At 44.6% G+C, this 24352-nt stretch overlaps 1 protein-coding gene across 2 annotated transcripts in view; it reads left to right on the top strand.

The window, feature by feature from the left end:
• The window catches only part of LOC137616274 (ankyrin repeat and SOCS box protein 1-like), a 111614-nt gene that overhangs the window by 70842 nt on the left and 16420 nt on the right, over positions 1-24352 (top strand). For both annotated transcript variants that reach the window (XM_068345899.1, XM_068345900.1), the window contains exon 6: positions 4990-5123. In XM_068345899.1, the coding sequence (XP_068202000.1) occupies positions 4990-5123 (134 nt within the window). The remainder of the gene's footprint in view (positions 1-4989; positions 5124-24352) is intronic.

Here is a 24352-nt window from a genome sequence, read left to right on the forward strand (position 1 = left end):
ACAACACCACGGCCTTGGCGTACATCTCCAAACAAGGAGGTACCCACTCACTGACGTTGTACGAGATCGCAAGGGACCTGCTCATCTGGTCAAAAGGTCAAGACATCTCCCTAGTAACGAGGTTCATCCTAGGCAACTTGAATGTCATAGCAGATTGTCTCAGTCGGAAAGGGCAAGTAATTCCAACAGAATGGACCCTCCACAAGGATGTGTGCAAGAGACTTTGGGCCACTTGGGGCCAACCAACCATAGATCTCTTTGCAACCTCGCTGACCAAGAGGCTTCCAATCTATTGCTCCCAAGTCCCGGACCCAGCAGCAATACATATAGATGCCTTCCTCCTAGATTGGTCACATCTGGATCTATACGCATTCCCACCGTTCAAGATTGTCAACAAGGTACTGCAGAAGTTCGCCTCTCACGAAGGGACAAGGTTGACGTTAGTTGCTCCCCTCTGGCCCGCGAGAGAATGGTTCACCGAGGTACTTCGATGGCTAGTAGACGTTCCCAGAAGTCTTCCTCTAAGGGTGGACCTTCTACGTCAGCCTCACGTAAAGAAGGTACACCAAAGCCTCCTCGCTCTTCGTCTGACTGCCTTCAGACTATCGAAAGACTCTCGAGAGCTAGAGGCTTTTCGAAGGAGGCAGCCAGTGCGATTGCTAGAGCAAGGAGAGCATCCACCATTAGAGTCTACCAATCGAAGTGGGAAGTCTTCCGAGACTGGTGCAAGTCAGTTTCTGTATCCTCGACCAGTACCTCTGTAGCTCAAATAGCTGATTTTCTCTTATACCTGAGAAAAGGACGATCCCTTTCAGCTCCCACTATCAAGGGCTACAGAAGCATGTTGGCATCGGTCTTCCGGCATAGAGGCTTAGATCTTTCCAACAATAAAGATCTTCAAGATCTCCTTAAGTCTTTTGAGACCACCAAGGAGCGTCGTTTGGCTACCCCTGGTTGGAATTTAGACGTGGTACTAAGATTCCTCATGTCAGACAGGTTTGAGCCGCTACAATCAGCCTCCCTGAAAGATCTCACTCTAAAGACTCTTTTCCTGGTATGCTTAGCCTCAGCTAAAAGAGTCAGTGAGATTCATGCCTTCAGCAAGAATATCGGATTTTCGTCAGAAAAAGCCACCTGTTCGCTACAACTTGGTTTTCTAGCCAAAAATGTGCTGCCTTCTCGGCTTTGGCCTAAATCTTTCGATATTCCCAGCTTATCGGAGATTGTAGGCAATGAACTAGAAAGAGTCTTATGCCCTGTGAGAGCTCTTAAGTTCTATTTAAAGCGTACCAAACCTTTACGAGGCCAATCTGAAGCTTTATGGTGTTCAGTTAAGAAACCATCTTTGCCTATGTCAAAGAATGCTTTATCATACTTTATCAGACTGTTAATACGAGAAGCTCATTCACATCTGAGTGAGGAAGACCGAGCTTTGCTTAAGGTGAAGACGCACGAAGTTAGAGCTGTTGCAACTTCCGTGGCCTTTAAGCAAAATAGATCTTTGCGAAGTATAATGGACGCAACCTATTGGAGAAGCAAGTCAGTGTTCGCGTCTTTTTATCTAAAGGATGTCCAGTCTCTTTACGAGGACTGCTACACACTGGGACCATTCGTAGCAGCGAGTGCAGTAGTGGGTGAGGGCTCAACCACTACAATTCCCGAATTCCATATCCTTTTAATCTTTCTCTTGAAATGTTTTTTAATGTTGTTTTTATGGGTTGTCCGGAAGGCTAAGAAGCCTTTCTCATCCTGGTTGATTTGGCGGGTGGTCAAAGTCATTTCTTGAGAGCACCTAGATTAGGGGTTTGATGAGGTCCTGTTGTATGGGTTGCAACCCTTGATACTTCAGCTCCTAGGGGTCGATCAGCATCCTAAGAGGATCGCGAGGCTCCGTAAGGAAGACGTACTTATAAGGCAGAGTAATCGTTCAAGTCGACTTCCTTACCAGGTACCTATTTATTTTGTTTTTGTTATTTTGATAACTTCTAAAATGAAATAAAAACTCTTAGCTCATAAAATGTAAACATATATTACTGGTCTCTACCCACCATCCTGGGTGTGAATCAGCTATATATTCACCGGCTAAGTTAAATATTTAAAAATGATATTTTAATTATAAAATAAATTTTTGAATATACTTACCCGGTGAATATATAAATTAAATGACCCTCCCTTCCTCCCCAATAGAGACGCAGTGGGACGAGGAGAAAATTGAGTCTTTGTTTACATAGAGCTTGGTATCTGGCCGACAGATGGCGCTGTTGAGCACACCCGCAACCTGTATAGCGATCGCTGGCGAGTTTTTTCTGTACAGTTTGTCTGTCGAGCAACAGAGTTGCAGCTATATATTCACCGGGTAAGTATATTCAAAAATTTATTTTATAATTAAAATATCATTTTTCTTATTTCATTCTTTATTTTTTCAACTTTTATTTCTACCAAATAATATATTTTTTATGTCTTAGATATGTGATATATTTCATATTAGTACTGTATTGCCCATTGTTTTCATGAGTAGAAGTAAGCCGATTGTAATTACCGGTATTTCCATTTATTGACATTGTACACAGTATTTTGACATGTTTGAGTGCATTTGTAAACCTGATAGCTGTAGACATGATGGCAGACAAGAAGATTTACTTTTTTCATGTCCTAGATATATCTCATATTAGTATTGTCCATTGTTTTTGTGTAGAAGTTAGCCTACTCTGATTATTTCCATTTATTGACATTCTATGCAGTATTTGACATCTGGAGAAAGCGTATGATAGAGTTGTTAGGGAAGCAGTGTGGAATGTGATGAGGTTATATGGAGTTGGTGGAAGGTTGTTGCAAGCAGTGAAAAGTTTCTACAAAGGTAGTAAAGCATGTGTTAGGATAGGAAATGAAGTGAGCGATTGGTTTCCGGTGAGAGTGGGACTGAGACAGGGATGTGTAATGTCACTGTGGTTGTTTAACTTGTATGTTGATGGAGTGGTGAGAGAGGTGAATGCTCGAGTGCTTGGACGAGGATTGAAACTGGTAGACGAGAATGACCATGAATGGGAGGTAAATCAGTTGTTGTTTGCGTATGATACTGTACTAGTTGCAGACGTGGAAGAGAAGCTTGGCCGATTAGTGACAGAATTTGGAAGGGTGTGTGAGAGAAGGAAGTTGAGAGTTAATGTGGGTAACAGTAAGGTTATTAGATGTACGAGAAGGGAAGGTGGTGCGAGGTTGAATGTCATGTTGAATGGAGAGTTACTTGATGAGGTGGATCAGTTTAAGTACTTGGGGTCTGTTGTTGCAGCAAAGGGTGGAGTGGAAGCAGATGTACATCAGAGAGGGGATGAAGGATGCAAAGTGTTGGGGGTAGTTAAGGGAGTAGTAAAAAATAGAGGGTTGGACATGAATGTAAAGAGAATTCTGTATGAGAAAGTGATTGTACCAACTGTGATGTATGGATCGGAGTTGTGGGGAATGAAAGTGACGGAGAGACAGAAATTGAATGTGTTTGAGATGAAGTGTCTAAGGAATATGGCTGGTGTATCTCGAGTAGATAGGGTTAGGAACGAAGTAGTGAGGGTGAGAACGGGTGTAAGAAATGAGTTAGCAGAGGAAGGCCAAGGTTTGTGTGGATGGATGGAGTGAAGAAAGCTCTGGGTGATAGGAGGATAGATGTGAGAGAGGCAAGAGAGCGTGCTAGAAATAGGAATGAATGGCGAGCGATTGTGACGCAGTTCCGGTAGGCCCTGCTGCTTCCTCCGGTGCCTTGGATGACCGCGGAGGTAGCAGCAGTAGAGGATTCAGCGTATGAAGCTTCATCTGGGGTGGATAACGGGGGAGGGTGGGCTGTGGCACCCTAGGAGTACCAGCCGAACTCGTTTGAGTCCCTTGTCAGGCTGGGAGGAACGTAGAGAGGAGAGGTCCCCTTTTTTGTTTCATTTGTTTGATATCGGGTACCCCCCAAAATTGGGGGAAGTGCCTTGGTATATGTATGTATGTATTTGACATGTAAGAGTGAAGTGCTTATTTCGTATTTTCAAGCCCCTGAAATACTAAAGAGTGGAATTATCGAGGTCATATTATCACACGTAAGGTGAGGCATCAGAAGAATGAACAAACATATTTGTCAAATGAACTACATCTCTCTCTCTCTCTCTCTCTCTCTCTCTCTCTCTCTCTCTCTCTCTCTCTCTCCTAAGGGCAGAAACATCTTTTTACATTTCTATATAACGTAAGGTCCGTTACTGATGAGTAGTTTTATGTCTTTTGATGGCTATCTATCGTGGAATTATTATGCAATCACAATCACTTGGCAATCAATATACATCATATCTGTTTTACACAGAATCGCAGTGCTTTACTATTATGTAGAGTAAAATAATACAGTATAACAAAATAGATCTTTGAAAAATTATTCTATAATCCCTTCACAATGAATAGAAAGAATTATTCAGTTGTTTAGAGTAAAATACAAATAGAAAATGAAGCAAACTTTAGAAAAAATTATTCGATAATCATCAGTAAAAAAATAAACAAGTAGGTTATCATTGAGTAAGCGTGCGTGTATATTCGATGGTGACAAATCTCGTAGGCAGCGCATCTACTGAAGGGTAATCCGCTGCCTCATAGTTAATATAATTCCATGTGCTACATTGCTTTCCATCCATTCCTTTGGTTTCTCCCTTAACACTACCTTACTTCAATTTTCAACTCAAAATCAAGGTACCCATCATTCTAGAAATGTTACTGTGGTCTTGTCTAACATAGTACAGTACTGATGTTGTGTATGATATACAAAATTTAAGAACTATGAAATTATATTATAGGTAAAAGAAAAAGAGTTTTATATGCTTTCTACTTCAAAGTTATTTTGTCTTTAGCTTCGAGATAATCATTATCCTGATCTAAATTGTTGAACATTATCTGAGAATGTTTTTTTCTTATATTTTAGTAAAAAATTGTATGCTTTATTTTAGTAAAAAAATTGTATGCTTTGTGTTTCAGAGACTTCCCAGAATTCGTTAGACTATATCATGAAGCAGGGGGTAATTTATGCCAAATTAACACATCAGGTGTGCCACCATTAGAGGCAAATTTTGAAAGTTCTCCAGCTAAAGATGCATTAGAGTCATTAACTGGTAAGTAGAGTGCATATTTTTTTCTGAAGTAAACAATGTCCATAGTTTTTCTCCAAATGAAGGTTTGGAAGTTAGAAGCTCAAATAAACCATGGAGTTAAAAGCTATTTGTAAGACCACTGTACTGCAATACTAATCATAACTCAAAGGCATTTGTTCCGTAACCGAAATACAAACCACGCTATTTACATTGGGTTTACTTTCGGCGTAGCTGAAATTGATGAGCCAATAGATTTTAAAGAAGGTTAACTACCCCCGCGCTAGTTAGCGGGGTTAGGGGAAGGGGTAGCTTGCTACCCCTCACCCCCCCACACACCGGTGATTTGCTTCATTTCACTTTTGGCTCGGACGATGTGCAGACGTGTCTGTCTATCGTCCTCGTTTTTGACACCCTTAATCTTTTCTTTGCTTTCCCTCAGCTGTGTGTTTGAAGTTGGCCTCGCCCTTTGGTGTTCATCATGCGCAAGTGCCCTGGTATCGCCAGCCGCCCTTGCGGTACCTTCATGTCTGCGGTGGATACCGATCCTCACACCCTTTGCCCGCAGTGTCGAGGCCAACGGTGTGATAGGGAAAATACATGTAGTGAGTGTAGGGAGTGGTCTGCCTCCCAGTGGGAGAGGTTTGCCCACCGGCGTGAGAAGAAGTCCAAGAGAGACCGTTCTCCTTCGAGGGTTGCCTTGAAGGAGGAAGGCTCTCAGGGCTCTTCTTCCGCCGCCCAAACCTCCTCCGAAGCTCCCCCTCGTCTGACTTCTAGTGAGAGGCCGCCGAGTGGGAGCGCAGGCCCTAGTTCTGTTTACCGACCTCGGGGTGCGGGAGAGGGCGTCGCCTCCCATAGCGGGACGGCTCCCCCTCCTCCTCCGGGGGAGGATTTTGATAATGTTAATCCTGTGTATAATGATGATCTTTTTCAGCTTTGGGCTTCCTTGGGGCTTAAGGGTCTGCCCTCCAAGGAAGCCCTGTTTGACCTTATTCAGTTAGGGGCCGCTGTCAAGCAGTCGCCGGTGATAGCAGAGGTAGATCCTCTGTCTATCGTCGACATCGTGGTGGCAGAGGCTTCCGACGAGTCTGGTCAAACCTCTGCAGCTCCTGATGTTGATGACGTTGCTGAAGGCTCTCCTCCCCCTTTTGTACATCCTTCGGAGGGGGAAGGGTCCTACGGGCTCTCCTGCGGCTAAGTCTCCCCCTCGGGGGAGCACTCTGACTGAGACTCCTCTTCGGAGGACTGATGATCCTGACGACCTCCCTCGTGGCCGCCTTCGCCGTAAGGCTCATCGTCCGCTTCGCCGCAAGGGCCTCCCGTCTCCCTATAAGGGTGTCAAGAGGCGCCTTTTCGAGTCTTCTCCTCCTCCGTCCTCCGATGGGGACTCTCCTCGCCGGAAGCAGTCTGTAGCAGCCGCGTCCTTAGACCTCTCCGGGGATCATTCACGTTCTCCCACGCCTTCCAGACCTTCTACTTCCTCTGCAGACGGCCAGCAGTCTTCTGATCTCGTCAGCCGACGGGCACCGGTCCCTTCGGGGCAAAGGGATGTCACCCACGGTGTGGGCGCTTCCCTTGCACGTCAGGGTTCCCCTGCTCGCCATACTGCGCGTTCATGCGTAGTAGCACACCAACGCTCTCCTGCTCGTCAGCGCTCTCCTGATCGCCAGCGCTCTCCTGTTCGCCAGCGCTCTTCTGATGATCAACGCCCTACTGCTCGCCAGCGCTCTCTTAGGGACAACGAACATCCTCCTGTTCCTGCTGCGCGCCCAGCGCGCCAACGGTCTCCTGAGCGCACTAGATCTCCTGCTCGTCAACGCGCACCTGCGCTTCCAGTTCCTGACATGCGCCCTGTGCGCCCACGCTCGCCCACGCGCCCTAGAACTCCGGTTCAGGACATGGGCAAGGACTCAACTTCTCCTCGCCCTTGCGATCCTGCTCGTCAGCTTTCTCCTGCGCAGCAACGCGCACTGTCTCCTGTGCGTACATCTAGAGTTCCTGTACGCCCACGCGCCTCCTCTTCCTGAGCCCACTTGCGAGCGTTCGCCTCTGCGCGTCATACTGATAGCTCCTGCACAGTCTTCTACACGCCGTCTCCCTGCTCGCCAGCGTTCTCTAGCGCGCCAGCGATCTCCGACGCGTCAACGTTCTCCTGCTCGTCAGCGATCTTCTGCACGTCAACGATCACCAGCGCGTCAGTGTTCCCCTGAGCGCCGGCGATCTCCAGATCCCCCTCGTGATCCATCGCCTGCGCGCAAGCGCTCTCCTACGCGTCAGCGCCCAGCAGATCCGGAGAAACATAGGTCCCCTGCGATCAGCTCGCCTGCGCGTTCTACGCGCCATCGCTCGCCAACGCGCCACCACGCGCCATCGCTCGCCAACGCGCCACCACGCGCCAACTTGCCATCGCTCGCCTGCGTGCCAGCGTTCGCCAACGCGCCATCGATCGCCGACTTGCCATCGCTCGCCCACGTGTCACAGGTCTCCAGGACACTATCGGACCGATAGCGGTCTCCTGAGCGCTCTCGTTCGCCCATGCGCCAGCGCGTTCACTCGCTAACGCGCTCACTCGCCAGCTCGCCCACTCGCTCACTCGCCTACGCGCCCGCGCGCAATCGCCCCCGCTCTCGTTTGTCTCCGCGCGATTGCGCGCCCGCGCTCCAACAGCCCCTCGCGTGCGACTTTTGTTTCACCCTCGCGCGAGCCTCAGCACGCCCCCCATTTCGCGTCGGGTTTCGCAGCTCGCGGCAGCAGCAGGGACGCGTGTCGCCAGGTCGCAGTCGGGATCGCCTCCACCTAAGCGCAGGTCTCTTTTGCAGGACAAGGAAGGACCTTCGGAGAGGTCAAGGCAACTTTCTTCCCCTTCTTTTTTGCAGGCAGGTCCAGTGGTGTCCACTCCGAAGGATCGCCCGATCCCCTTCCCTCCAGCGGGAATTTCGGACTCTGTGTCCGTGTCTCGGCAGTCCTGGTTTAGACCTCTGATGCGGGCGCTAGTGAAGGCTATGAAGCCGGCACTCGCTGATCTAGGACACAAGCCAGCGACGGCCTCGCCCCCGCTGAAGAGAAGGAGAGGAGTGAACTTCGTGGTGACTTCTCCCAGGGAGAAGTTGGTTCCTAAGAGGTCCGTCAGGAAGGCTCTGTCCCCATCGCAGTCGTTTTCTCCTTCTCCTGTAGACGAGGCTTTTCCGTTCTCGGGAGAGTCCAGTGAGGCGGCGGTCTCCCCCTCGGCACCAAGGGGGGAGTCACCTCGTGGAGGAGAATCGTCTCGCGCGGAAGGTGCCTACCAGACCTCTTTGCTGGAGTCTTGTATCCCCCCCAGGAGGGAACCCAAGGACTCCAAGACGTTGCCGAAGTCTTCTTCACGTATTGGTCAGGAACCAGCCGGACCCCGGGAGAACGTCCACGTGTCTCCCCAGGAAGAGCTTCCGGGGACAGGAGACTTAGCTGCCAGTCCGCAGGGAGGAGAGCAGCAGGAGTCTGAGCATGCCTTCTGGCAGGTCTTGGGCCTGATGAGACAGCTCAACGGGTTCATGGACCCTGTGATCACCCCCCGGGAAGGCAAGGACACGGTCCTGGATCAGGTTTATGGAACTCAGAAGCCCCCAAAGACCAGCGCGGCTCTGCCCTGGTCCCAGGGGCTGAAGAGTGGCAGAGCCAGGGCCAACGCTCAGCTCGCAGTACTCGCTTCCTCCAGTCGTTCCTCTGCCGGGAACAAACTCCTCCCACCTCCTCGTCTCCAGCAGAGGAGGTATTTTGAGATCATGGGGGAGTCTAGCTTCGCTCTTCCCCTCCACCATTCGGTAGAAGAGCTTACTAGGGGAGTTCCTCTTGAGAAGCTCTCCGCCCGGCAGGTGACGTTCTCGGCGTCGGAGATCCTATACCATGAGAAGGTCGCGAAGTGTGCCATGGAGGCCACTTCGTGGCTGGATATCTGGCTAGGTTCTCTGGGCATCCTATTGCGCTCCGATGATCTGTCTAAGGCAGTGGTTCTCAATCTTTTTCAGTTGATGGCACCCTAAACTGATGTAACCATTACTGTGGCATCCCTTCTTCACCACCCCACCATATCTCATGAATTAACTTATTTGATGAATATAATTACTGTACTAGCGGCTTTGAATTCATTAAGGAGAAACATCGCTATATAAAACACTAGACATTATTATTATTTTTATTATCATCCATAATCAAACCAAATCCAGCACTACTGTACAATGCAGAAATACAAAGAGCATATTAGAAGATTTGAAGTAAAGAGTTATGAATGCAGACTAAATAAAAAGAAAATGGTAATCACCCTTAAGCAAAGAAAAAAAATACACCTATTTTAGTGAGATGTTTGTGCTTGATGTGACTGACAGATCCGTTTCACATTGGGTTGAATGGTGGACAAACATACTCTCATTTTTTCCTCGAGAGTTTTCAGCCTTTCCCTTTTGTTAGTTTTAATGTTTGCTAGAGCAGAAAACCCCAACTCACATTGGTAAGAAGTAGAGGACTGGATTAACACTACCAGAGCTTTTTTGGCAACATGAGGATACTTAGTCTTGATCTGAACCCAGAACTCATCAAGAGGCAGCTGCATGTGCAACTTTAGATCACGATCATGACGCAATTCCACTAACTGCTCTTCTTCCATGAGGGTAAGCTGAGATTGGGTAGATATAGATGCAACAAATGGGTCTCTTATCCAGTCATAGTTTTCAGTGCATATATCTGGGAAATAATACTGAAGTTGTTTTTCCAGTACTGCAAGATGCTCAGAAATAATGGGTATTATCTCACCACTGTTTGCTGCTACTGCAGCATGTGAGAACATGTCCAAATTGCCTTCTTTTACTTTGCCACCCCACAGTTGCAGTTTTTCTTTCAGTGCTTTAATTTTATCAGTGGAAGATAAAACATTTTCTGATTTTCCTTGCATGCTGGCATTTACCTTGTTTAAAAGTTCAAAGATGTCAGCTAAGTAAGACAATTTTGCACACCAAGTGTCATCTGCCAGTAAATCACAGAATTCCTCTTGTTGTTCAAGAGTGAAAAAAGTAAGCATCTCTTCCTTCAGTTCGCATACTCTTGACAATACTTTCCCTCTGGACAGCCATCGTGCTTCCGTATGTAGAAGAAGGTTCAAATGTTTTGCCTCAAGCTCTTCGCACAGCTTAGTAAACTGACGAGACTTCAGCGGTCGAGTAAACTGACGAGACTTCAGCGGTCGACTTTTTAAAAAGTTCACCATTTTTACAACTTTTTCCAGTACAGATTTTAAATCATTGCTAATTGTCTTTGCAACCAGCGCTTCATGGTGAAGAAAGCAATGTGTTGTTATCACACTGCTGTTTTCTCTCTTCACTAATGACACAAATCCTTTAATTGAGCCAATCATGGCAGGTGCCCCATCTGTACAAATCCCAACACACAATTGCCAGGTCAAACCAACTGATTTTAAGTACTTGCTTAATGTAGAGAAAATATCATTGCCTGTTGTAGTTTCCTTAAGTTCTTTACAACAAAAGAATTGGTTCACTATTTTAACATCATGAATGTACCGAACGAATACCAGTAATTGAGCCATACCTCCAATGTCTGTGGACTCATCTACCTGAAGTGCAAACATTTCACTTTTCTTCACAGATGTACATGCAGTTTCCTCTATGTCTGCTGACATATCATGAATCCGTCTGCTAATAGTACTATCCAAAACGGGAATTTTCATCACTTCTTTTTCTGCTTCACTTCCAAACATTGTTTTTACTATGGCACTACATGCAGGTAGAATCAGAGTCTCTGCTATTGTATGAGGTTTCATGCTTTCAACAACTAACTCTGCAACTAAGTAACTGGCCTCTTGTGCTTTATCAGCGACTTTGACTTTCTTAGAAAGCATCGCACTCTGTTGTTTTTGCTCACTTAAAAGTCCTTCAAAGTAGGACCGAGGCTTGTTAGCAAGATGATTATGTTTCAGAGTTAAATGCCTCTTTAATTTACTGGGTACCATTGCTTCATTAGCTAATTTATCACCACAAATAACACATAAAGGCATGGGAATAACTTCATCACCACACCAGAAGAATCCAAAACTTAAATAATTATCCAAGTAGGAGCGATTTTTCTTGACTTTTGTTGAAGTTGATTTACTTGTTGTTGGAATGACCAAATCCTTTTCGCTCACAAACCCACTTTCGTCCCTTTCTTCACCCTCACCACTAACTTCGTGTCTTCTCTTCTTAATGACAAACTTATCCATCGTACGGTATGTTAGAAGCACGATACTGTTCGAAACAACTGTAATATAACCCCAAAAACAGCAAAGAACTTATGCCTTGAGGTATTATGCCTCACTGACTCGGGAGTGGAAAACTGGGGTTATACAAAGCCGACGAGAACCGAACACGTATCGGACGGGCAACGAGTATGAACAAAGTCGACTGTTACACTTTATTATTACTATTTTTGTTGTTATATTATTATCATTATTTATTATTACGATTACTATTATTATTAGCAATAGTAGTAGTAGTAGTAGTAGTAGTAGTAGTAGTAGTTGTTGTTGTTGTTGTATTGTACAAGTATAGAAAAGGAAATATCAACCTCTATTTAGGAGAAATGTTTGAGCATGTAACTTCCTACCTACACTGATAATTATATGAAGACTTTTGAAAACTTTTTTTTTCAAATGTTCATCAAGACGATTTAGCCAAGACAAAACTCATGATAATTTTGCGGCACCCCTAGGCGATGTCTATGGCACCCCAGGGTGCCACGGCACCCAGTTTGAGAATCACTGGTCTAAGGAGAGCAATAGGAAGGCCCTGGAGACCTTCCTCCTCTCGGGCACTTGCTCCATCGAGTTCCTGGCACATCAGGTTACCAACCTGTGGGCCAACTCGGTGCTGAAGCGTCGTGATGCGGTGACCGAGAAGATCCATCCGAAGGACCCGCCGTGGATGTCTGCAGGCTCAGACACGCCTCCCTCCTTGGGGGAACTTGTTTGAGCCCCAAGATATGGAATGAACAGCTGAGAGGTGGAGGAAGTCTAGCCAGGACTCCCTCCTCCAAAGGGCCCTTGCATCTCGGCCCTACAAGCCTCCAGCTCCGCAGCAACATCAACAGCAGCCTCGCAAGACACAGAAGCAGGCACCGGCAGCTAAGAAAGTGGTGTCTAAGCCGCAGCCCTTTCCTGCCAAGGACAAGAGGGGCGGTAAGTCCTCCAGGGGAGGCAAGACTCCTAGAGGGAGCGGCCGCGGCCGCAAACGCTAGGAGTGGCAGTCCCCCCGCGTCTCCACCTGTGGGGGGGATGCCTTCAAAGTTGCGTGCACAGGTGGCAGCAACATGGGGCCGATGCTTGGACGGTCTCCGTGATCGGCCAAGGGTATCGCGTCCCATTCACGACATCTCGACCTCCCCTGACAGCGAATCCAGTGTCGTTGAGCTCCTATGCCATGGGATCGGTAAAGGGGCTAGCCCTTCGGGCGGAAGTCGAGACCATGCTCAAGAAGGATGCTCTCCAGGAGGTCGTCGACGGCTCCCCAGGCTTCTTCAGTCGACTCTTTCTTGTAAAGAAGGCGTCTGGAGGCTGGAGACCAGTCATCGACCTCTCAGCTCTGAACAAGTTTGTCAAGCAAACTCCGTTCAGCATGGAGACAGCGGACACGGTCAGACTTGCGGTGAGACCACAAGACTTCATGTGCACACTGGATCTGAAGGACGCGTACTTCCAGATCCCAATCCATCCGTCTTCCAGGAAGTACTTGAGATTCAGCCTAGACAGCAAGACCTACCAGTTCAAGGTGCTGTGCTTCGGTCTCTCCACAGCACCTCAGGTGTTCACCAGACTGTTTACCCTGATTTCGTCTTGGGCGCACAGGAACGGCATCCGTCTCCTCCGTTATCTGGACGACTGGCTGATACTAGGAGACTCGGAGTCGACCCTTCTTCGACACCGAGACAGGCTTCTGGGACTTTGCCAGGATCTGGGGATCGTGGTAAATCTCGAGAAGTCCTCTCTGCAGCCGTCCCAACGACTGGTTTATCTAGGCATGTTGTTAGACACCAATCTCCACAAAGCCTTTCCATCAGACGACAGGATAGCAAGGCTGAGGAGGGTGGCGGAACCCTTCGTCAGGCGAGAAGAGCTTCCTGCCCAATCGTGGTTGCGTCTCTTAGGTCACCTGTCCTCCCTAGCTCGTCTGGTTCCAAACGGCCGTCTCAGGATGAGATCTCTGCAGTGGCGGCTCAAGTCCCGGTGGAATCAAGGATCCGATTCCCCGGACTTCCTGGTCCCGATAGGACCTTCGGAACAGGCGGACCTACGGTGGTGGCTGGTCGACGAGAAACTGCGAAAGGCTGTGGATCATCTTGTCCTCCCCCCGGAATTGACACTGTTTTCAGACACGTCAAAAGAAGGGTGGGGGGCGCACATTCTGAACCAGAGGACCTCAGGCCTTTGGTCAGAATCAGAAAAGTACCTGCACATCAACCTGCTAGAAATGAAGGCCGTTTTCCTGGCTCTTCAACAGTTCCAACAGACCCTGGCGGGTCACTCTGTGGTGGTGATGAGCGACAACACCACGGTAGTGGCTTATATCAACAAGCAGGGAGGTACTTTTTCGCAGCAGCTATCCCATCTTGCAGTAGAGATTCTGAGGTGGACCGAAGTCCACTCGATAACACTATCAGCTCACTTCATTCCTGGCAAGAGGAATGTGCTCGCCGACAGTCTGAGCAGGGCTTCGCAGATAGTGAGTACCGAGTGGTCTTTGGATCCTTAGATAGCCAACAAAGTCCTGACTTTGTGCGGTTCCCCGACCGTGGATCTGTTCGCGACAGCTTTGAATTTCAAACTGCCCCTGTACTGCTCCCCAGTCCCGGACCCCAAGGCACTCTGGCAAGATGCTTTCCAACAACGGTGGGACAACATTGACGTGTACGCCTTCCCACCATTCTGTCTGATGAGAAGGGTGCTCAACAGGACCAGACTATCGGTCAACTTGTCGATGACTCTGATAGCTCCGCTATGGCATCACGTAGAATGGTTCCCGGACCTTCTGCAGCTCCTGACGGAGCTCCCGAGAGAACTTCCCCCACGACACGAGCGACTCAGACAACCACATTGCAACATCTTCCACAGAGCCGTAGCCTCGCTTCGGCTTCACGCCTGGAGACTGTCCAGCGTCTCCTCATGGAGAGAGGCTTTCCGCAACAGGTTGCAGAGAGAATGTCTCGGCACCTGCGAAAGTCCTCTGAGGGAGTCTACCAGGCGAAGTGGAGAGTCTTCTGTGGTTGGTGTCGTGGGAGGGGTATCTCTCCACTCAATGCCACTATTCCAGCAATAGCGAAGTTTCTCGTTTATTTGCGGGAGGAAATGCGCCTTTCGGTCTCAGCGGTGAAAGGCTATCGCTCAGCCTTAAGCTTGGCTTTTAGGCTGAAAGGGGTGAACATTTCCTCCTCGCTGGAACTCTCTCTACTCATACGTAGCTATGAGCTAACCTGCCCTCAGTCGGAAGTGAGACCTTCTCCATGGAACGTGGTTCGGGTTCTCAGGGCTCTTAAGAGACCTCCCTTCGAACCATTACGCCAGGCCTCTGATCGCCACCTGTCTTGGAAGACGGCTTTCCTGCTCGCTTTGGCCTCTGCCAAACGAGTTAGTGAACTTCATGGTCTCTCGTACGATGTCGCCCATTCAAGGGGATGGGGGGAGGTAACGTTCAGGTTCGACTCTCTCAGGGTCACGAGTCTCCATTCTGTAACAAGCGACCCAGACCAGCTGCTATTATGTCAAGTGAGGAGTCTGAGGTGTTACTTGAAGAGAACAGCTGCAGTTCGTCCTCAGGTGCAAGCATTGTTTGTTAGCACAGGCAGGACGAAGAGGAGGGTCACCAAGAACACCATCTCGGCTTGGATTCCAAGGGTTATCCATCACGCCTTGAATCCGGACCCTCCTCCGTCACGTCGCCCTAGGGCACACGACGTCAGGGGCATCGCTACGTCCCTGGCCTGCAAGAGAAACTTCTCTGTGACGCAGGTACTTCAAGCTGGAGTCTGGAAGCGTCAGACGACCTTCACAGCCCACTGCCTGCAGGACGTGACCCACAGGAGCCTCGCTACTTTTTCTATCGGCCCTGTGGTGGCTGCACAACAGCTGGTCTAGCCTCAGGCTCCTTTATGGACAAGTAGCAGTAGGTTGAGGGCGTTGTTACCCGGTTTTAGTCTGCGTGAATGAAAGAGTATGTCTGTCCCTTATTTCTTTCTTCATCCTCCCCTCTCTTGGGGAAGCAGCATCCTGGTCTCCGCATAGCTGACCTCAACCTCTGCATGTAAACCGTGCTTCCTTGTGCTCCTAGTATTAAGCTTAATACTGTTGCGTCCCCCATACCCTGACGAGGTGGTATTGGGAACGTCCTATCCTGGATTCCTATCTAAAGGTCTCAAGGTCAACTTCATAGGACGAGTCACGCTCTTTCCTCCGCACACAACTTATGTAGGCCACACGTTCCTTGCGAAGCGAGGAATTTGTGAGGTGCAGGGACTCCTTTTCTCGAGTGCTACTCACTTGGAGTCGGAGTCCCCGGGTAAAGCCAAAGTCAGTAAGGCTGGGGACTTTCCACCCTTCCTAAGGGGTAAGTCACCCAATGTAAATAGCCTGGTTTGTATTTCGGTTACGGAACAAATGACAAATTCGGAGATAATTTGTATTTTTCCTAACCATACAAACTTTAGCTATTTACACATATTTGCCCGCCAGCCCTGTCCCCCAAGTCAAGTCCTACCTCTAAGTGAAGTGAAGCAAATCACCGGTGTGTGTGTGGGGGGGGGGGGGTAGCAAGCTACCCCTTCCCCTACCCCCGCTAACTAGCGCTGGGGTAGTTAACCCTCGTTAAAATCTATTGGCTCGTCAATTTCAGCTACGCCGAAAGTAAACCCAATGTAAATAGCTAAGGTTTGTATGGTTAGGAAAAATACAAATTATCTCCGAATTTGTCATTTTTATATACCAAAAGCAACCATTTATTGGGAGAAGCCCTTTACTGTACTGGAGTACAGTACATTAAATTCCTTGTTTAAAAGGATTTTCATAATGTAGCCCCATATACTGTGTTCAGGTACAGTATATGACACAATTTTTATTTTATACTTAATTTTGCTATACTGGATTGAGGAAGTTTCCATAGTAATGGGATAGTTATTTTGAGTATTTCTTACTATCATTTGTAAATCCTGTTTGCATAGCCTTCCATTTTCATTGACTGCATTTAAACATGCCCTCCATTTTATTCACTATGTTAGTGCCGATGTCTTATACAAGAGAGTAGATACTGTACGTACAGCAATCCCTCGTGATTTTGGGTTTCACCCATTGCCCTGTCAGTCCACTGCTGATTTATGAATATATTACTATAATGTAGATCTATATTCCAGACTCCTCTTTATATCACAAGTTTCTGCTGGCAGATAAGCTTTATATTTTATAAGATTTAAATTATGTTTTGTTGAGCCTAAAGATTAACAAAGTCAGTTACAGTAATAATTAGAAATAAAGAAATTTGGTTTGGTTGTGAGAATGCAATGTATAGTTTGTTTAATTTGTCGGAAAGAAGAAATTACGTAGTACAGTATGCCGTAGGTAACACAAAGGATTGAACATCTGTATGGTAAATGAAACTCGGGAAATGAGGAGAGTAGCTAAGCTTGCTCAGATGATTTTGCGCAAGGCGTGCTATTGGCCATTTGAGGAGACACAAACAATCAGACCACACTGATCAGTATCATAGCTGTCAGACCACAGGATCATCTAAACAAACTATTATTATTATTATTATTATTATTATTATTATTATTATTATTATTATTATTATTAATAGCCAAGCTACAACCCTAGCTGGAAAAGCAAGGTGCTATAAGCCTAAGGGCTCCAACAGGGAAAAATAGCCCATTGAGGAAAGGAAATCATAAATTTTAAGTAATTTGTATTTTTCCTAACAGTACTTACCTCGAACTACTTTCTTAGGAGTATCTGGGATCTCCTCCCTAACCGACCAAGAATTTTGCGTAGTTCCCCCTCTCTCCGTTACCTTGTCGGGGCGCTCTGGGGCGGAAGGATACTCGCCCCAAGGTGACCCAGGTCAGCACACGAGGGTGCGCTGTTAGGTCTGAGTCGTCAGTAAAACATTTTAAATTACATTAACTAAAGGGATTTTGACGAAGGAAAAATCTATTTCTGGGGAGAGACCTGTGGCGCCCGGTGAAAAGAGTCCTTCTTATATACCTTTTCTGATAAAACCTTCCAATTATACCAGAGAAAGATAAAAGCATGGAATGCTGAGGTTACAACCCTCGCGCGAGCACCTTTAGGGTGTCGTGTATAAAGCAAAGGCGCGTGAAATCCACTATTCACAGGTTGTCTTCCATTTAGTTAATTCCTTCGTCAAAGGGATGGGCCGATACAAAGGCCCTTGCCAACCACCAGCGCCACACCACCCACGCCACGACGCGAGCGCCATCTGAACAACATCCTTCTTTTTGGACTGATAGAATAGTGTGTAATTTGTGGTGCTCTCGATCGTTTTTAACAGTCATGGATTTATTTTGTCATGTCCGAAGCTCCATCTTCACACATTCCAATGTTAAGTACCATAGTTTGTTTTGACAGTATTTTATTGTACCGGGCTTTTGTTTTATATCCAGTATAGTCTGTTTTATAATTCCCGTCTGGCCTTTCATGGCGGCCATTGTTTGTTCACTTGTTTGGGAATTCATCTTTATCTGCCCGTTTAGTACTCTGTCACTTAGGTTCTTGGTTAAGCCCCTGGCCTTATGCCTTTAGAACCGTTATTATTTTTATTTTTTTGTGTCTTTATGCTCATGGTACTTTTTGCTAGTAAGTCCAGCCTACGAACGAGATAGCGATTTAGCTTTGTTTTTGTTTAGTAACCGCCCGAGGCGTTCGTCACTCGACTGTGCTATTTATTTAAAGTTTTAGCAGATGCTATTCTTCGATCGTAGTGTTATATGGATGTACATTTTTATTTTATACGTTTATAATAGTGTTGTGTGATTTTTAGTCCTGTTTTTGTGTCCAAGAGAGCGAGAGATTGGGGTCCCCGTTTTCCTTTTGAAGTCCTATTGATTCAACTACCCAATTAGGAAGATAATTCCACAACTTGGTCACAGCTGGAAATAAAACTTTTATTATACTATGTAGTATTGAGCCTCATGATGGAGAAGACTTGACTATGAGAATTAACTGCATGCCTAGTATTACGAACAGGATGGAACTGTCCAGGAAGATCTGAATGTAAAGGATGATCAGAATTATGAAAAATCTTATGCAACATGCATAATGAACTAATTGAACGACGGTGCCAAAGATTAATATCTAGATCAGGAATAAGAAATTTAATAGACTATAAGTTCCTGTCCTACAAATTAAGATGACAATCAGCAGCTGAAGATCAGACAGAATACTTGAAACAAGGTAAAACTAAAGAATTAAAACACCTTCAGAATAGATTGATCACCAAAATCTTAAAAGACTTTCTCAATAAGCCAATATTTTGTGCAATTGAAGAAGACAGACCTAATGTGTTTCTCATAAGTAAATTCGCTGTCAAGAATCACACTAGAATTTTAAAAGTCATACAAAGTTAAAGAAACATTATCAATGCTGAGATCCGGATGCTGAGGATCCATTGTCATTGACCTACTTACAATCATACTTTGAGTTTTGTAAGGATTCAACTTCATACCACATCATTTGCACCATGCACTAATTTTAGCTTGATCTCTATTAAAGGATTCAGCAACCCCAGATCTACATTCAAGAGATGGAATTGATGCAAAGAGTACCATCATCTGTATATGCAACAAACTTGTTTTTTAGGCCAAACCATATGTCATATGTATTTAAGATGAAAAGTAATTGGCCAAAAACACTACCCTGTGGAACACCAGATATCACATTCCTATACTCAATATGATGCTCATCAACAACAACTCTTTGCGATCTATTGCTTAAAAATTCAATAATAACGCTCAGAAACGATCCACCCACTCCCATCTGTTTGAGTTTGAAAACAAGGACCTCATGATTAACACAGTCAAAGGCAGCACTAAAATCAAGGCCAGTCATACGAACTTTCTTACCACAATCAAGGGATTTCTCTACAGTATTGGAGATTATAAGGCCATCACATGCTCCAAGGCCTTTACAAAAGCCAAATTGCAAACAGGAACAGATGATTACCTTCAGCAAACCTATTAAGAAATTTTACCAAGAGATGTTCAAACACTTTTAGATAATATGGGAGTTATGGAAATTGGGCAGTAATCAGTTGGACTTGAGCTACCACAAACACATTTTCATAGTGAAGTAACATTACCAATTCTCCAAGTGCTAAAAGTTTCTCTTCTTGCTAACTTGCGCAAAATGACAGATAACTTTGGAGCTAAGAAATCTGTAGTCTATAAAAAACAAAGGAAAAATACCATTTGGATCTACACCTCCATAAGCATCAAGGTTCATCAACAGCGCTTTTATTTCACGAGATCAAAAAGCTAAACTAGTTAGTTTAGCCTCAGGAAAACAGGAATGAGGAAGTTCGAGTTTCTCATTACTCTGCTTACTGTCAAACACATCAACCAAAAGGGTTGCTGCCTTCTTTGGACAGTGAGTGACAGAGCCATCTGGTTTAAGTAAAGGCGGAACTGTTGGATCTATACCAAAGAGTGCAGATTTTAGGGTAGTCTACCACTTATGTTCCTGGGTTGTACCAGAAAGGGTTTCTTTTATGGTTAAATTGTATTCCTTTTCAGTTGAAGCATTAACACTCTGAGCAAAAACTCTAACCTGAGTATAGTTATTCCAGGTCAGATCTGATCTGTCACCCTTCTAAAGATGATAGGCCTCCTGCTTCTCTAAATAAGCACATCTACAATCATCATTGAACCATGGTTTGTCCTTTACTCAGTACCTTAGTACACGGAAGGGATGCGCCTATCAACTATGATGACTAGATTCTCATTCAAAAGGATAACAGGATCAACACTTTTATACAATTGTGACCAATTCAAGCCCAAAAGATTATGCAAAATCACATTCCAGTCTGCTTGAGATTTCATATAAATCTTACAAGAGTATGATACATCAGGGACAGGCTGCTCAGTCTTCACTACTAATGAAATCAAGGCATGATCAGATGTCCCAACTGGAGAACCAACCTTCCTTGTTATAACACCAGGGGAGTTGGTGTATACAAGGTCCAAGCAGTTTCCAGACCTGTGAGTAGTATCACTTACGATTTGCTCACAGCCTAATTCAGAAGCAAAGTCTAAAGCTCTTAAGCCATGGCAATCAATTGGTAGGAGAAATAGAACTTAATCACAGTATCCTATGCTGTCAATTTTGCTTCTACACATTTATAAGCAACATCGCTCTGCATCTTTGTGTTAGAATGGTGTATTTTTACAATTTTGGCTAAAATTGTGAACTCTTTTAAGCCTTATGATGCCAGCTAAACATTCTACACTTTCTACTGCTTCTGGTAGTGAACCCAAACATTGGAGGAAGATGCTTACTAGGGAAAAGATGAAACTCCCCGTCTGTCGAGGCCTGTCAGATCAGCTAGGTTGAGAGATTAGGAATATCATTCCACAACATGGTCACAGCTGGAATATAACTTCCAGAATACTGGGTAGCGTTAAGGCTCATGATGGAGAAGGCTTGGCTTTTAGAATTAACTGCATACCTACTATGAGATTCAGGGCCTCTGTAACACGGTTTTTTGGACTTTGCTCCTTATCAAAGCATCGGATGTAGCTGAAAGTTGACATATGTATATTTTACAACCACACACAAATTTTGTCAGCATTATCAATAACCTAAACCCGATAGTTTTAATTTTTATAGAGTAAAAATGATCTAGTCGACGCCATAGCCAGTGATAACGAGCCAAGAGTCGAAAACATTCATTACGTAAGCAATGTAAACACCTTTTGACAAAATTTTGCCCCGCCCATCCACCAGACACCCATTCACCTTGTTCCATCGGCTCTGAAACCCAAAACAGTCAAGAATGGCTAACAGGATTTGGAATTGCCCCCGTTGTTGCAAAACTGCATTTGTCTTACGACTTGCAACTTTATACAGTCAAGAGAAATCCCGTGGCCATATTTACTATCGCCTGAATAGGTAATTATTCAGTTTCTAGTTTAAATCCAATGTTTATGGTCTGATTTGTATTTAGCGTAACATGATTATAATACTTGTAATGTCATTCAGGCTTTTGAACATTTCCATTAACTATTCACTATGCCACCAAGAGAGAGAGAGAGAGAGAGAGAGAGAGAGAGAGAGAGAGAGAGAGAGAGAGAGAGAGAGAGATTGTATGTAAACAGTCTTTATATAACTATTTTTGTTAAAATAAGATTTTTGTGCTAAACTCTCCATCAGACCAACGGATCATCCGATATATATTTTTTTTCTTCTTCTTAGTCCGTACGACCGTGTTGGCTATGTTTAGGGCATGACTGCATTTTGTAAATAAATCAGGAATATTTTTAGGAGTTTTATTTGTACAACTAATGGAAATTTATAGAAGTAAAGTGAACATAATTCATTTATCCTTTAAAATAATTACTACATGTAGCAAAACGAATAGTGGTAAAGATGATAATGCAATGAAGGAATGATACCATACTTTATCTTTAGCTTCAACATCGGCAATAACATACCCAGTTGCCATAATTTGTTAGCTTAATGAAATATCCTATCATCTAATGTTAAACTTAATTTCTGAGGAGACCATGGCTTATTGCACAGTGAAAAAACATTACAAAGACTTTATGAATGGCGGAACGATACATAAATGTGGGTGGGGTATCTGTGCTAGCGTAGTAATACTACTGTAGCAGTAGTATTAAACGTTTAGGCCAACTGCTGGGATCCTTGAGGATCATTTAGCACTTCTTAAAACTACTCGAGAAATGAGTTTTTATAGCCAGAATTTAAATTTTCTGATCCAACAATGCCCATGATAGCCTTCAGTGTTATCCTGAATTATAACCAGGCCAAAGTGGGTGGAGCCTCATGAAGTCATCATTCTGACAATAATTATTGGTGAAGGTTTAAAGCCAAAATACGGTACCGGCTATTTTTTTTCTTTTTTTTTTTACAGTAAATAGGTAGGTAGATAGACAATAAATAAAAATTGCTTGACATTGGATATAGCAGTTATCAAATCAAGCTTGTTCACTACGTTTTTGAAAATTACCAACTATTCCCTACACCTTATCAATCTGATTGTGACCTATAAAGTAGACTGTAATTTCTTAGGAAACTTATTTTGTGAGTTAGACTAATAATCGAAGTATTTTTGTATTTATTAACATATTTTGTTGGTTTGTTCGTTATGACAATTATCAGTGGAGAGGTTTCAGAGTTCATAAAGGTGTACTGCTTTGCTTTTATTTAAACTTTTGTGTCATTGTTGGCAGAGGTATAGCCTTCGTTACGTATAGCCAATCATCGATCGAGAAAGAGGGAAGAAATGCCGTCATAAGTTACGTAACGAGTGCGTTCGAAACCTTTTCTCTGAGTAAGTTGGCCCGTCTTCAAAAATCGTCACTTTTACTTAATAAAGTATCAAATTTATTCAACCTACGTAATGCAGAATATAGTCAAAATTTATGTGTAGATATAATGTGCATTCTGAATAAGCGTTATATTTATGAAATTCATAGAAAAAAAGTTATTGCGAAAAAACCGTGTTACAGAGGCCCTGAATCTCATAGTAGTATTACAAACAGGTACTTTCTGGGAAGATCTGAATGTAAAGGATGGCCAGAGTTATATAAAATCTCATGCAACATGCATAACGAACTAATTGAACGATTGTGCCAGAGATTAATATGTAGATTAGGAATAAGAAATTTAACAGTTTCTGTCAAACAAACTAGTATGAGAATCAGCAGCTAAAGTCTAGACCAGACTGGAGAACATTTGAACGACCTAGCATATTTCAAGAGTGCACCTGTTAATTTTATATCTCGTGTGATACAACCCCCTTGAATTTAGCTTCAAAAATTGTATGTTGTGTGAATATATACAGTATTTTGTTGGTTTATAAGTAATTGAATTAAAAACAAAAAAATGGTAAATTAGGAGTAAAACTTGAGATCAGGGTATGAATAAGAATAATTACCACAAGTTCTTCAATTTGGTTATAGCATGACGATAGCGGTACCAATTAGGCGTGATAGCCGAGGGTCAAGTGTACTCGGTGATTGCTTTGGTATTAGTCCACACAGCATATTAACCCCAAAAAAGTGGTTTCAACAAAGGAAAAATCCACAGTATTATTGGGGAGTGCTGTGTGGTATCCAAGGCCCTCTCTCCTCCCTATCCTCATGAATGGAAGGGGGACATTTCAGTCTTCATCTGAGTATGGAAGAAGACAGCTTGGCTCAAATTAGTATGCAGGTAGCACTATCTCTAGTATTAGTATTGGTTCTCAGTGATGATGTGTTACCAGATGATTTCAGTAATGAAAGTGCTGTGACGGGTTCGATAGTGCCTGAACCTGAGTGACTTCATTATAAATACAGAGTCTGTGCTTTGCAAGTTAAAATACTGGTCTGAGAGCAGGGGAGACAACATTTTTTTGGTAATTTTGTTTTAATGGATTCTCTGTTGTAGCACTTTACAGGAAAGTCCTAAGAAACCACACAGCATTTCCCCAAAAATTTGTTTTCAACTTTTTGAAAATCTTTTAATGAATACAAACCCATTAATCATAAGGGAACAATTCCCAACTCCCTATTTCTATCTTCAGAGGGAGTACGATGAATGAGGTGCATAGCAATAAACAGATCACACCAATATAGTCTATGATGTTTTTTTGGGCTTGGCCATGTCGTCCTGATGGAAGGGTTCCTTTAGGTAGCCTTCTAAGGGATATTTGCTACAGTGATACTTCCAGAGAATTAAACCGAAGGTCTCCAGGATTCTAACTCCTGGCGCGTGTATCCAATTAAGGATATTGCATAATATCAGGGGGCGTATTTTTTAGATACGACACATAGCAATCTTCACCCCGAATAGATTTAACTCTTTGATGAAAGGGGGAAGAGTGGCGAAAGAAAGGGGTGCCGTTCTAGGTACCCAGTGGACCTCCTAGCCGTACTACTACCGGCCGCCATTCCTTTCCTTGCAGCTCTATAAGCTTGGTGTTCTCCCAAGTATCCCGGTGTTTTGTTGCAAG

Source organism: Palaemon carinicauda, chromosome 22 (genome assembly GCF_036898095.1).
Source record: "Palaemon carinicauda isolate YSFRI2023 chromosome 22, ASM3689809v2, whole genome shotgun sequence".
Lineage (NCBI taxonomy): Eukaryota > Metazoa > Arthropoda > Malacostraca > Decapoda > Palaemonidae > Palaemon > Palaemon carinicauda.